Source organism: Phyllostomus discolor, chromosome 8 (genome assembly GCF_004126475.2).
Source record: "Phyllostomus discolor isolate MPI-MPIP mPhyDis1 chromosome 8, mPhyDis1.pri.v3, whole genome shotgun sequence".
In the NCBI taxonomy this organism is placed as follows: Eukaryota; Metazoa; Chordata; class Mammalia; order Chiroptera; family Phyllostomidae; genus Phyllostomus; species Phyllostomus discolor.
In genome coordinates this window covers 94609440-94625153 of record NC_040910.2, presented here as the reverse complement: position 1 = coordinate 94625153, position 15714 = coordinate 94609440, and the positions used below count along the sequence as shown (strand labels likewise).

Below are 15714 nucleotides of genomic sequence, written 5' to 3'. Positions count from 1 at the left end.
TCCAGGGATTGAACCATGGGGATCTGAAAAAGGTTCAGATTTTCCACCTCTTTTCAGTGTATCTTTTAGGTAGAGTTTATCCCTGGCTTCCTCTGAAGAGCTGCTCTAAAGGATGTATGAAATGTGAAACGGCCTGGCTAAGATTTGAAGGGTATATACTGCTAATAATACGTGCTGCCACAAGATGGCAGTGAAACACCATATAATTTGAAATACTACCTAACATTTTCTTTTAGCTTGCATCCTTTAAAAGATGTCTTTGCTACTCATAACTAGCAAAAATCCTCAAGAAAATGTTAGCACACTGAATCCAGCAATGTATAAAATAATACATCAAAACCAAGTAGGCTTTATCCCACTAATGTAAGCTTGAGTAATATTGGAAAAACCGATTAATGTAATTTATCACATAGTAACTTTAAAAGAGTAAAAAAACATGGTCATCATATCTAGATATGGGGAAGAAAGCATTTGACAAAATTTAAGTTCATTCATGAAAACTCTTGGCAAGTGAAAAATGAAATGGAACTTCTTCAATCATGTTAAGGTTCTCCAACAAAAATCTATAGGATATATAATGGTAAAATGTTAAAAGTACTCTCTTTAAGATTAAGAACAATACAAGGACACCTGCTATCACTACTAATATTCAGCATCATCCTGGATGTAGTAGCTAATGCAGTAAGACAAGAAAAAGAATTAAAGTTATGAGGATTGGAAAGGAGTAAGGAAATAAATCTGCCCCTGTTAGATATGGCATGATATCTACCTGGAAAGCCTCAAAGAATCTGCGTATTTATTATTAGAATGATTTTAAGTTTAGCAAGGTTTCTACATACAAAAAATCAATATATAAAATTCCCTGTATTTCTCTATAGTAGAACAGTTGTTTAGAAAAGCAATTTAGAAAAATGTACCATTTAAAATAGCAACCCAGAATAATAAACACTAAGGAATAAATCTAATAAAAATGTACAAGCCTCTTTTGGAGAAAATTATAACTAGTTAACAATAATAAAGAAAATCTAAATAAATAATCATGGTCTTAGATTGGAATATATACTTGCAAAATGTTAATTCTCCCTGAAGTCATTTGCAGATTTTTTAACATTGTAATAAAAATCCTAGTACGGTATTTTCATGGAATTTGTCAATCTAATTTTAAAATTTTCATGAAAGAGAAGCCTGATAGTAATCAAGTAGCTGAGAAATAAGGCAGAGAGATTTGTCCAGTCAAATATCAAGATTAAATATAGAGGCATATTAATGAAGAGATGATAATATTAGTGTCGGTACAGATTAATAGGCCAATAGAACATAATAGCTCAGAAATAGGTCCACACATCTGTGAAAACTTACTTTATAGCAGAGCAAGCATTCATTTGCAAAACCAAAAGAAGAAATTGGATCCATTCCTTATACCGTATACATGCAAAAATCAATTCCAGATGAATTAAAGACTTAAACATGTACTGAAGAGGCAGAACTATTAAATTTTTAGGGGAATATCCTTATGACCTCAGGGTAAGGCGGTTTTATCATACAAGACACAGCAAATGCAACCTATAAAGATAGAGGTTAATTAATTTGACTCCACTTAAGAACTTCTCTTTATGAAAAGATACCATGAAGAGTGAAAATACAAGCCACTCAGTAGAAGATATTTACAAAACATATACCTAAGAAAGGATCAGTATCTACAGTCTATAGCGAAATCCTACAAATCAGTAAGTAAAAGACAATCTAATAGAGAAAAGATTAAAAAGATATAAAGAGATAATTCACAGAAAGGGAAACACAAACTTCTGAAAAGATGTTCAGTCTCAGTATTAGAGAGTTGTGAGCCAAAACCACAATGAGATCGGCAAGAGTTAAAAAGGCACACTGCTTCCACTGCTTCTGTAAGCGGAAATGCAAATTTCCAGAGCAGACCACTTTAGAGGATGGTTTGTCAGTACTTAATAGAAGAGTTGAATTTCTGTATCCTCTTCAACCTAGCAGTTTCATCTTAGGTAATATACTCTAGAACAACTCTTACACATGCTTATTAGGAGTCATACACAGGACTGTTTGTGGCAGCATTGTTCACAGTAGTAAGGAAGACAGTAAACAATTTAAATATACACAAGTAGAACAGAGAATTGAATTTTAGTACAGTGTATTTCTACAGTGGATTACTATATGGCAGCGAAAATGATGACCCAAGGCACACAGTGAACAAAAGGATGACTCTCAAAATGTAATGTTCAGGGAAAGGTCCATACACAATGATTCCACTGTAACCAAGTTGAAAAACAGAGAAGATGAAACTTTTGTGATAAATGTAAAGAAAAGCCAAAGAATGATTAACATACAATTCAGCTTAGTAGTTGTTTCTGAGAAGAACACATAGGAACCTTAAAAGGGACCAAAACACGTTCTATTTAAGAAAGGTGGTAGTTACATGGATGTTTATTTTATTTATTTCTCTGTGTGGATATTACACAATAAAAAGTTTCAAAAAGAAAATACTTGGTATCATTGCTTTCTTTTTGTGTAGTGTCTCTCCCCTGGATAAATATTCTTTTTTTACTTGCCCTGGTCCTAGTAGCTCCTGTTACCAAGAAATATTTCTGTTGTCACTTCAAAGCTAAGTGTTGGTTGGGAGAAACAGGAATCTATATAGGACATCCACTTTTTAAACAGCCTCCATTTTGTTCTAAATGGGTCTTCTATTAAATTGGCAGCTTTTTAGTTATTGTAGTCCATTGTTTTTCAAATATTTTTAGTTTCATTTTGAAAAAACAAATCTTACGTTGGTCTTTGATATTTAAAACAGATAAAAGAGTTGCCCTGGTTGAGTGTAGTTGGTATTCTAGGAATCCCTGGTAGTGCAGTTTGAATGCCACTGTTTTGTTTTATAACTTAACATGGATTCTGAACTGAGGCGATAATCACTTAGTATTGTTATGATTTCAAAAATTCCAACCCTTGAGATTACTCAAACACTAATTCTCCTTTACTTGGAAATTTAATTATGAGGTAAGCTGTTTTCTGAAGAAGTGACTATTGCTTATATCTCATGGTAGATATCATCACAGTATATCTGAAGCTTATGCTTCTGTTGCAAAACATAGCTTTCCTGGCCAGATCGAACCTGCCCCTGGTGGCCCTGTGAAAGGCCAATGAAAATATACATAACTGTGCTCTCCCTGCAGACCTTTTGACTCAATGCAGGGCTCTCCTGGATCTATGCCTTAGTTTGGATTTGGCATTCCTAGGCATTTCTTAGCTGTTTCATGGACTAACAAGGGAAAAGTGTTGATTCCAGAGGTAGCAGCCATCCTTCCTGTGGGTATTAATAAGTTTGTGTGGTTTTATTTTCAACTAAAATTATTCCTTCTAGTTAGGGTGAAACATTTTCAGTGAGTCAAACAGGGAACCAGATTCCTAAGTTGGAATAGACTTTAAAGGTCTTTGGGTTTAACAGTGTTGCCATTTCTTTTTAAGTAGCAGAACCTTCTCTTCTAGGGAAATCATTCCAGGAAACTAAATGAGAGAGTTTAGAGTAAGGGTGGGGTGGTTGGAGTTATCCCAAACCCCTTAGCCTCTCGGTACACCCTCCTCTACCTCTCAATTTTTTTTTAAATGAAAATGAGGCTCAGAGAGGTAAAGTGATTTGTCCGGGAGCACATAGTAAACAGGCAACAGCACTAGGCTTTGAGCTCAGGTCTTATGCCAGATTGCCTCCCTCCTGCCTAGTCCAGTCTTCTTTTTACTGAACCACACTGCCAGTTCTGTCCAAATTCCTCCAAAAAGATTTCTAGGATATTTCCTCTCACAGCCTATCAGGTGAATTATAAATAGCATGTAAATGTGAACGTTCGTAGACGGGTGAGGACCATTTCTTTTTGCTGCCTGCAGGTCACTATGACAAATGTGTGTTCGCCCTTCGGGAGGAGAATAAGAGTGACATGAACGCTGTGCTGAACTATATCTTCTCTCACGCTCAAGTCACCAAGAAGAATCTTCTGGTCACAATGCTCATTGTAAGTGCAATTTGTCAGAACTTGTAAGGATGATTAATGATATGAAAAAGGTATTTCTCCTTTTGATGGCTGTGGTCAAGAGAAAAACGCTTGTCTTTTATAATTGTGGGGTGAGTGGGGCTTGGTTTGTGGACTAACGGTTTCTCACATCTTCCTTTGTCCTTGACCTGAAGGAAACTGCCCCAGTCAGGAAAGAATCGTTCTGGCTATTAGGCATATAATCACGCACAGGAACTCAAATCTCTTGACTCTACTTAGAGATGCCCTGTGCTTCTTCATTCCTGTTGTCACTCATGACAGTAGCTTTAAAATTTAGTCTTATTCAGCCACTGTACTTTTTCATTAGAAGTCTTGTTTGTTCCATGAATGTCAGCAGTGGCTCTCAAGTCCAAAACTTAAAAACAAAAAAAACAACTATTTGAAATTCATACTGCCCCTCCCCTACCAAAGAAAGCTGCTTAAATGTATTCTGCATCTTCTTTGGTCCCTTTCTGTTTTATTACAGAAACCTAAGCTCGGGTTATTGTTTTGGTAGTAGATTGTACTTTTGTGCCCATAACTAGTAATAATGAGAGTTTGTAGAAAGTGGGAATAAGAGGTGGGAATAATAGGTGTGAATAGGACTAACATATATTTGACTCTTGGGTGGAATTTTTGGTTTTAAAGATGGTTTGTAAATCCTTCATTCTTAGATTTTGCTGGTTGAGTTAATTAATTCTGGGAATCAGAGAACAATAGGGCTATTCCTAGAGTTCCCCTACCCCATGAACAATTGCCTTGCTTTTGCATGTATGTCTTTTTGGGGGGACTGGAGTACCTTTGGCTTCTAGAGTTTCCTTTCTTGTCTCTGTGGAATTGGCATTTTTGGTACCTTAATTCCATCATTCCTTCTTGGAAGAAAGAAACTATAAATCTTCACTGCTATTTTTTGTTTCATAGTTCAGAATGTGGGGAATCTGTCTTAACGTCTCTGGTTAACAGTAGTGTCACTGATTCGTTAGCTGCTAGCTGCAAAGCTGGTTAACTCTCTAGGATGTACCATATTTTTCAGACCACCTAGGTTTTAGAGGAGGAGAATAGGGAAAAACTTTTTGAAGCCAAAAATGTGGTAAAATATTTAATAACATAAATAGCATAATATTTCACCAATGCAAATGTAAACAGAACTCAGCAGCAGCATTACCAACCATCATTCCTCCCAAATTTGGGGTGGGAAGGTGCGTCTTATAGTCCAAAAATACGGTAGCTTTTTTTAGAAATTAGATACTTTTAAAAGTATCTAATTACAGGGAGAGTTCATTACCTTTGCTACCCTAGAATGCTAGATGGTGGGGAAACCAGAAGATGCATTTGAAAGGAAAAAATATATATATATCAGTACCGTGTAATATTTCACTTTCCCCAAGTGACAGCTTTTGAGAAAGAGGTGATATTATCTATGGCAACACGACTGATTTTTTTCTCAATCAAAGAAAGACAAAATCTCTGATTAGACTTTTTTCTTTTTAACTTTAATACAAAGATTGCTAATTTTCATTTTGATAAAACCAAGACTTTCTGGCAGAAAATGGTAATGATGAGGGAGTGGAAGAATCTGTCAGTCTGACCCTAAAATGGGGTGGAATTTGCTTTTTTAGGAAGCTAATTATGGTGAGTTTTCATTTTATTATGATTATGTTTTTAAGGACTTAACAGTTTTCTGCACTAAAAATAGACCAAAGCCCAGAATCCTTGGAGCAGCAGAAGAGTAATGATCGTCCAAGACTGTCGCTGGGTTTCTTAAATTCTAATTTGTAAGATATAGGGGCTCGGCTCGCTCCTTTTGCGGAGTGATTGTAAGTAACGCTTGCCTTAAGAATCTCATTATTGGAACACGGAGCCATATTTCCTCTGAGAATTCTGGAGTAGCTTTGAGCCGGGGCTGTTCATTTCTCAAGTAATCACGCTGGTGTGATGGAGAGAGAAAATGGCAGCTGTTCGGAGCTCAGGCCTTCAATTTTCTTCAGAGTCCAGTCACTCAAGTGTGTAATTACACGGGGGTGCTGCAGAGGCGCTGGGCCCTGTCAGAGAACTGGTTTGAGGCTTTGCTTTCTGCTTTTGCCAGTCAGGACAGGCAGAAGCCAATGGGGCTCTGACTTGCTGCTGTTCTTTTTCTCTCTGCCTTGTCATCATGATTACTTCTTACCTGTGTGGATAGTACCCAAACTTTCTTTCCAACAGGCTGAGCACTTTGTTAGTGTTTGGGTTCGCGTGAATAGGATGGGGAGGAGAGGAACAGGAGGAGGAGGAGGAAGGTTGCAGATGTGAACCAGAAAGATGGATCTGTCCTTTTCTTTATTTTGGCATTTCACATTTAAAAAAAAAATTGGTAAACATAGTAGGATCCGTAGGCTTTCGTATCATTAAATTTCTTTTGAACTATCAGCTGTTTGCACCGCATTTTAGAGGTTTGGAGATCAAGAAGTTAACTGATACGATTGAGCTGAGGGCCCACTAGCAGTGACTTACAGGGCAGGGATGAAAGCTCCGGATGTGTTCCTTTCTGATCTGATATTAATGAATGCCGGATACGGGCTTCCTCTTTCCTTCTTTGGCAATGGTCAGGTCCCCCGCCCCACATCTGCATGACTGCTGGTAGCTGGTAAAAGCCATTTTAGTTGTCTGGATTACTCTTTCTGTTGGTCTTACCATCTTTTACAGGTAGCGCCTGGACATGGTAGCACTTGAATCCCCTAGTTTGTATTCTCAGCTGGTTTCACTTTCTTTGCTTACCTTGGCTTTCTGATTGGTGGTTATGTGCCCCGCATCCCAATCTCTGCTTCCTAGAAGTGGAAATGTTGATGGTGTGCTTTGCTGAGCTAGATGCTGATTTCGGGGGACTTTTGAACCTAAGAGTCAGGGATCAAGAAAATCCAGGTTTCCGTGAATCAGTGTCACAGAGCGTGGGCTGCTCCAAGGAAGCCTTCATCCCTTTCGGGGATTAATATAACTTTCTTAGTTGTAACTTGCCTCAAGGACTCATGAGCAAATATCTTCTAATCTTTCACCTTATTGGGATAGCAAAATATCAAGTAAAATGCCAAAGTTCTGTCAAGTTTTCTCATTTTGAGAAATATAATGCCACGATTGAAAAAAAGTCTGGGCGACTAATAGTAAGTTTAATTTTTTAAAGATCTCCTGCTTTTTAAAATTTAATTTTCTAGGAAAAAGCTTAAAACATTGTTTATGCTTACTCAGAGATATTTAGGAGACTCTTTAGCCAGCTTAAGCAATTTGGTACCAGTAAAAACCATCAACATCCTTGTGGCTGTCTAGGTAGCCAAGTATCGAATACATATTCTGTAACCACCTTGACTTGAGTAGTTGTCTCCTCACGACTCATATCTTATTTCTGGTGTGGTCCACTTGAACATGACATAAACCGTGCTTTGCTTGTGAGTAATTCCATGCCTCTGAGCCTCCAGTTTGGCTTAGACAGGGGTCGTTTAAAAATGCTGATCAGTGCCTTTCCTTCCTCCTGCTAACACGATTGCAAATAATTTTGTCCAGTGTGTGGTAAAGAAGAATGTTTTTCTCAGTGAACCCAATTTACTGAATAAGTGTGATCTAAACTTCTTGTTAAATCTGTCCCATGACATTGTTAGAATGTCAGAATGTCCAGCTGTGAGTGGAAGAAGCTTCCAGTCCATTGGTATTGGAATTAGTGCTTCACACAGCTGAACATAGTTAATGTCTTGGGTGTGTTGCACATTATGTCACATTCCTTTCATTTTGAATTGCCTTCAGGTATTAGGATGCGAGGATCAAGGTGGACTATCTTCTGCATTCTGGCAGTCAGCTCTGTAACTCCTGTGATGGTTTTGACACTTAAGCATGTTTGTTATATTTCCCATCATTAGCCACCCTCAGGGTTAAGAATAAGAACAAGAAATAACTGTGTGGTACCAATCTTAACCATTGCTGAATAGTAGTTTTCACTTAGGCCTGCAGATTTATGCAAGTGACCTGTAGTCCCAAAATCAGCAGGTAGGCTTATTAAATGGACTGCTTTACAATGAGAAAACATCTGCTGACATAGTCATCACTTAATGTCCTCATTACAAAATGTTCACCAGGATTTGATGGTCGTGGTGGGCTGTCCGGTTGCCCATGGAAGTTTGTCTCTAGGCTAGAGGACCGTAAACTTTCTTTTGGATGTTTGGATCTGATGAACAGATTGGTCTTCTTCCCTCGTGGGTTTTTTTTTAAGGACCTGAACACTGTTTAGGTCAAGGACGAGAGAGGGTTGCAAAGATTACAAAATTTTCTATTGCCAATCTTTGTCTAAGTACCAAGTAATACTGACAATGGAAAAAATATTTGATTGGAAAATTTCCAGGTGAAGACAAACTGATGGAAACAGTGATTTATTCATACTGTATTTGATATTTCATATCCCTCAAAGGTCTGGTTTCTGTACTCTATCACAAGGAGCTCAGAAAGATTGTCATTTGGTGATCCTGAATGAATACTTACTTACCTACTTTATTTTCTAATCTCCGTAGCTCACTTTCACACAGGTACTATTTCTTTCCCCTACCCCCTTTCCCACATCCTTTCTCTTACATTGAAAAGATCAAATCAAAAAGTGGTTTTGCAAAAAAAGTGGTTTTGTGCTTTCTTTCTTTTTTTAACTTAGAACAAGATCTGTATAATTAAGCAAGAGAGTAACTTTACTTTTACTTATTTGTTAGTTTAATCTCAAAAGGTAAACCTGGATTTCCTTTCAAAGAAAGAGGTTGGGTATGTGGCAAGTCTTCTTCTCATTTTGTCACGTTGACTTTTTTGGTTACTGTTGAGATTTTAGTCTAGCTATTTGCAGAGTAGCATTGCTCAGGACATCTCAGGTTTTTAAATATTTCAGTGGGTCATTCTGATGATTGAAGAAAGTACCTCAGAAAGGAATATGTTTTCTCAATTGGGAACATCAGGTAAAGAGGGATTTATGTAGGAAAAACTTACCTGGGTTTCCCCACCCACTGTTTATCTATTCTTTCCTTTTGTCTTTTTATTGTCTTTTCTGGGTAATTTTTTATACAGGACAGAGCAAAAATAGGTGTAAACTTGGGAGTACATGAAACACAGAGTTTATTCTAGTATTATTATTAATTGACTATTGTATCATTTTCTATATGAACAGCTGTAAACCTACTTTTGCCCCACCCTGTATTCCCTTGTAATTCTATTTTGCTTGTTGGCCCTCAACAAAAGCTGAGACTTCATTGCATTTTCTCCCTCTTCTTTGCTTCTTCGCCTTAGGATAGGTGGAATAGGTCCTCCAGTCTGTGACTACATGCTTAGCTGAACCCTAGATTTATAGTCACTTTAATAGCAGCTTCTCTTCTTCCCACTCAGATGAGCGAATTCTCTGCGTTAAATAGGTGAAAACAATATGCACTTGCACTTTCTTAACTATAAATCTCATCCTGTGTTTTACAACTCTGGACAGTTGGAGCAGACCTCTGGTTGGTGGATTGGGGAACCAGAAAGTATTAGGTTGGCCTCCACATGGGTTTTTTTTTCTGTAAAATAAAAGACATTTTTCATTTTCACCAATAACTTTATTGATTTGGATATTTTGAGTATGTCGGCTGTCTCCTGCTATTGGCTTCTAGTGTTGAGAGGCCAGGACATCTTCCAGTGCGTATTACAGTCCCACAGCAAAAATTATTTGGCCAAAATGTTAGTAGTACAAGAAACTTCTCAAACTACGTTTCACACGTTCGATCAGTCACATCACCTTCTCCATGCACTGCACACATTTTTTTGTGTTTCAGTTGCCTTGTTATCTTTCTAGAAATAATAAAGCATAATACACCAAAAATGTGTATTTTCTTCCATCTTTAATATTTAAGTAGCTGCACAAAAATTCACCCATTTTGATAAGTTTTTTTTAAATGCTCACTGATATGACAGCTGTCACAATACAATCTAACAAAATTGTTTCAAGTGAAGTTAAAGACAACTAAGCACTACTAGAGCCAGCGTAGGGAAAAAATGTAATGGACTTTTTGGCCAACCCCGTATACTTCCTGCTTCAAAATGTTTGAGAAGCCCTCTTGCCAGCATAGTGATGTTGAGTGCTTCAAAGCTACTTACGCTGTGACATGGAAAGTAGTACAGGTTGTAGGAAAATGTATTTCGGGAAATGCATATCTGCTTCAAAAGCCAGAAGTCCCAAGCTTTTATTTATACAGCTGTGGTTATGGGCTATCCGACTGTCCCTGAGATGGGGAAGGTCTGAGTCTGAGATGGAGATTTCTTCAAGAAAATGGCTGATAATCAAGGTAGGGAGGAGAGGAAAAAGCAGCAACCAGAAGTTGGGATCTGGTCATCTTTCATATCCAGTAAGAGAATAAAACTTCACTAAATGTAAAGGCAGTTATTTCAAACTCCAAGTAGAGGGAACTACACTGAATCGTGTGTATTTTACGTGGTGTGGTATTAAGAACTACTACTGCCAATACCTCTGTAAATTTCAAAAAGGAGAGATCTTTATAAAAACTGCATCTGCAGTCTTTCAGCATAGATGAGAATTATATGGATGAATTTAGGGGCTCAACTGACATCCCGCTGGAGAAGAAATATTTTTCTCAAAACATGATAGAGATTTTTCTTAACAATTTTTAATTTTTAGGAGAGAAGCTACCCATCACTGAATAAACCGTGGGTTGTATGGTAGGGGCTGTGTTTTTTCTTCTAATCCATCTAAGGATTCACCATATTTAGGTATCCTGGAATGATTCTTGGTGCAGCAGGAGGATAAATGATTTGGGGTATAGAATTGTCAGAATGTGAGATGGTGTTTTTATTTAGTGTGTGTTTATAAATGAATAATTTGTTCTTGTGTTTCTGTTTTGCACCCTCCTGGGATGCTGAACATTTGGTTTGTGGAATGAGAACCACCAGGAGTGGTTTCTTTCGCTTTACATTTTGCCTTTTTCCCCAAAAGTGGGAAAAAGGAACAGGAAGCCGTTAGTCCCTATATTATTAATATTTAAAACCTCTTAAAACATCATCTTGTTATTTCTTACTCAAAGTCCCTTGACCTCTTTTAATGGTCTCTGATGATTTCTTCTGCATGTCAAAGGTATAGTGTTGATTTATGAAGAAATACATTCGGAATTTTGAATCTGAAGACTGAGGGATTTAAGCTTCTTCTAGCAGCAGTTTCCTCTGGGATCATCTTTACCGTGTTGTTTGGATTCAAAAACAAAATAAAAAACATGAAGTTTGCATTTTTTATATTAATCCAACTGTGTTTACTTGGTTTTTATTCCCCTTTCCCCAGTTCAAAGCCCTATCCACAAGTTTCTTTTAATATACATGTGTATGTTTATTTTTCACACAAACAATTAGGATCAGTTGTGTGGCCGGGACCCTACTCTCACTGATGAGCTACTGAATATCCTCACAGAGCTAACTCAACTCAGTAAGACCACCAATGCCAAAGTGGCACTTCGAGCACGCCAGGTAAGGACATGTGTTGGTTATCCTGAGGGAGGAATGATTTCCATAGATTGGGCAATGAGCTTTTATTCAGTCACCTTACAGAGATGCAAATGTCTATGTCCCATTGCCCTCAGAACAAATGTTTTCATGTGGTATATATTTTTTTAAAGAGACAGGAAAAGATGAACATTGAGTCTCTTAAAAATAGGAGCCCTTTCCCCATATAAAATCCTGTTACAGTTCTCCACCCTTTCTGCTAGCCCTGTGATGGTAAATCAGGGTCATGTGGAGGAAGGCAATAGACTCCATATTTCTTACTTCCCAAAGGGAGCTTAGAAGCAGGTGAAAACTTTTAAGTGTATAGGAAAAAATCAAGTGTGGAAAGCAGAAAGATAATGAAATGAATCTTAGGGCTAGCAATCAGAACAACCCCAGAGAAGTCCAGTTAGTTTCACCCTGTAGTCTTCATTTCCATTCCAAAAGGTTTCAGCAGGGAAGCCTAGAGTTGGCGCTCCCTTTGTGTTTCTGTGCATGGGCACTGACAAGGAAGCAGCATTTGAAGCTGTTCAGTGACCTTCTGCTTTCTCTACAATTGTATCCATGTCACTGAACTACTCAAAGTTATTGAACCTCTCAGTGACCTGCTGAGAGTATTCAGGTCCTACCGTGTCCCTGTTTGTTTGTGACGCTGCTTTCATTCTCTCTGCCCCTCATATGCATCGGTGTTACATCCTGACGCCTTTTCCTTGCTGCTGAGTACCTGGGGCTGTCAGAGCAGTTTTTCCTAGTCCGTCTTTCTACTTCAGAGTTGCAAAAGGCTAGCTCCGCTGCATCTACCTTCCCCACAGCTGCTCCCTGCCAGACCTGATTCCCAATTAACAGCTAGTCAGGCAGTCCCCAGGACTAGCAGCCTTGCAATGGTAAATCACATGCACTGATGGAACTTGATTGAAGCTGTTTTCTCTCCCTTCCCCCTACCCCCCATGGGAAATAGCCCACAACGCAAATCATGGTGAGAGTCAACTGAGATGCAGTATTTGGTGGCATTGGCTTTATGTTACAGGACCTAGAAGTTGTTTTACTTGGTCTCTGTTTTATCTTTGATGCCTGCACTTAGAGATTTATATTTATTGCTTTTGTATCAGAGCTGCCTAATAGGAGCCTAGAATAATCACTCCCTCAGGAACTTATGCCTCTTATTTTGCTCTCACTCTAGGTTCTTATTGCCTCTCATTTGCCATCATATGAGCTTCGCCATAACCAAGTAGAGTCTATCTTCCTATCAGCTATTGACATGTACGGACATCAGTTTTGTATTGAGAACCTGCAGGTATACTTACAGCCCCTTTTTACCTCTCTGTACTCTTGTTCCCTTTGTTCCCAAGCATAGTTTAATTAAGTAAGCAATCAATCAATTTTGATTTTTCATGTAATGAAATTTTATACCTTGACTTACTAAAATGATTTATACTTCTGAATATTTTTTCATGAAAAATACTGTTAGAATTGTGGTTTAGCTTAAAAATCAAATAGGTCTGCTTGAGTGTCTTATTGAAGTCTACGTCTTATGCTTTAATTTTCTTTTAAAGCTTCCTAGTAAGCTTCATATAGAGCCAATTTTATAAAAGAGTACTGGCTAATTTTACTAATTGGAAGGACCTATTATTTTTTAAATACCATTTTCTCAGGAATGACTTTTTATTTGTCTACCTGAACATAAGGATAATATTGTTATATCCAGCCAAAGGCATCTTCAGGCTTCCTGTCAGATTTCTTTCTGGGAAACCTAGGGAGGGAAGAAAGACGTTTTTGTTTATTTGGTTTATGGTTGAAATAGAGGGTTTCAACTGGGGTTCAAATCTATTGGTTTATCATAGTGGAGTACTGAGACGATATTTAAGAAGTTGAGTAGAGATATATGTCAGAAAGAATAATAATAGTCATAAACACAGATTAATGTATAATTAATGCATTGTTCATGCATTCTAAGGATTATATATATTAACTCTTTGAATGCTCACAACAGCCTAAGAGCATAGGTTATCATTATTTTCCCCATTTTGTAGCTTCAGGAAGCTGAGGCACAAAGAAGGTAAGTTTGTACATGGCATTCATAGACAGAATTCTTAAGTTTTACTAATATGCTTCAAATACTAAATTTTGACATTGTTCTCCTTTGGATGCAATGGTTTAAGTTTGTCTTTGTACCTTCCAGAAACTCATCTTGTCTGAAACGTCTATCTTTGATGTCTTACCAAACTTCTTCTATCACAGCAACCAGGTAGTGAGGATGGCGGCTCTGGAGGTAAGTTTTCTTAGTAACGTAACATGACACGACCTTTTTCTTGTTTTCTAGTTGATTTCTTCTGTCTATTTGGCTATTGTATCAGTTATTTTTCTTTGGCTTTAAGGTTGGTTCCTAAGAGTAGAATCTTCTTTTCCTCTGAAACTAATGCTTTACCCAAATGTTTCCTCTAGAACGAGTCATCAGCTGCTGGGCTCTCATCACAGGAAAACAGCTGCCTGCACTTTTTAATAGTCTCTACTTTCTAGTTATATTTCATTATCCCATTTCATAATGAATTAGGATTTCCTATAACACAATAAGTGAAAAAATATAGGGCTGACCAGAACATGTACCATTTTGTGATGTAGGCCAAATAAAATGGATTTTACTTGTATCCTGTATTGTCAGGCAGCTCTTATGAAATATTTCATCATGGGGAAAATGTCATAACATTTAATGAACTGTGTTTTAGGTGCTTTACTTTATTTTTCTCATTTAATCCTACAATTACTTCATGAAGTAAGAAAGGAAGATTCAGAGGTTAAGTGACTTGTCTAAATTCACATAGATAATAAGTAGAAGAGTTTGCATTTGAATCTAACTTACAGACTTTTCTGTTTCCACTATAGCTCACTACCTCATTAACCACAAAAATTGCAGTCCCTGAGTACTGCTATACAATTGCCAAGTGAATATTTTTTGAAGATGAGGAAAAGGAATGTTTTAAATGATCTTATGTAATATGACATCACTACAGTCTGTCCACAAGCTCTTTTGAGTTACTCTATTTGTATTCTGTGGGTAGAGTGTAATGTATCCTACTCAGTAAATACCAAATTTTAAAAATATCTAAGTGTTTTACAGTTCTTTCATGCCATTTAATGAGGAATCTCCTTATACATACCTCAGATGCTGATAGAATTCCATGTAGCATTTTATGTGCTTGGCAAATTGTCTGTGAAGTGCGCAAGGTTGGACTGATGGTTTTGCTGAGATGTAGCCTGTTGCTATTTCTTTTAACTCTTGAGTCAAGAGCGTGTTTGAGATATTATATATCAAATTATGCCCTAGTGCTTTTTCCTAGTGTTTGGAGGATGTAAATAATCTAAAATTTATTTTGGGCAACGGGAAAACGAAACAAAACAGAGGTACAAGGTAGTAAAAAGATTGGACTATCCTGTAATTCTTTCTGTCTTCTATCTCCACCTCTCAAGTGGCCCAGAATCCGCGCCTTTCATTTTTTTCACTGCTTGCTTTTATCTTCTGTTGAAATGATCATGTATAATGAGTTAATAAGTTGTGATTCTATATGCTTTCTTTTGCTTACGATCCAGCCTTCTAATGTGTTTAGGTTAGTGTGAAAGGCTTATGGCACACCTGGAGGTGTCCAGCTAGGCAGGCTAGTTTTGTTTTCATTTATAATCATGGGTATAGTTTTAAGATTCCAGCTTTGTTAATTAAAGCAACGTATTTTTATACAGACTGACTTGAGACTTCTGTCATCACAGACCACCTTTACTATCAGACACCTCTTTTCAAGACTGTCTTTTTCCTGGGCTACATCTCTTAGCTTCTGTTTTTAAAGTGTATTTACTGAGGATTACTTTTTAACCAGGTGTATGTTCGAAGGGCTTATATTGCCTATGAACTTAACAGCGTACAGCACCGCCAGCTTAAGGACAGCACCTGCGTGGTGGAATTCCAGTTCATGCTGCCCACGTCCCATCCAAACAGGTGAGTGTGAGCCGGTATGTGCACCTGAGCCAGCCAGCACTCCATCAGGAGACTTAAGGGAGTAATGTATATGACAGTCCCATGTTTTTTACAGCTAGAAATGTAGAGCAGAAAATGAACAAACTTAAACCACGAGAGGAGTCTCCTCTGCTCACTCTTTTTTGACCTTTGACC

The 15714-nt window shown here is 37.6% G+C and overlaps 1 protein-coding gene across 7 annotated transcripts in view; it reads left to right on the top strand.

The window, feature by feature from the left end:
- ACACA (acetyl-CoA carboxylase alpha) overlaps nucleotides 1-15714 on the top strand; it is a 220907-nt gene that overhangs the window by 75038 nt on the left and 130155 nt on the right. For all 7 annotated transcript variants that reach the window (XM_036033622.1, XM_028520093.2, XM_036033620.1 and 4 more), the window contains 5 exons: nucleotides 3904-4028; nucleotides 11427-11540; nucleotides 12736-12849; nucleotides 13735-13824; nucleotides 15422-15540. In XM_036033622.1, coding sequence (XP_035889515.1) covers nucleotides 3904-4028; nucleotides 11427-11540; nucleotides 12736-12849; nucleotides 13735-13824; nucleotides 15422-15540 — 562 coding nt within the window. The remainder of the gene's footprint in view (nucleotides 1-3903; nucleotides 4029-11426; nucleotides 11541-12735; nucleotides 12850-13734; nucleotides 13825-15421; nucleotides 15541-15714) is intronic.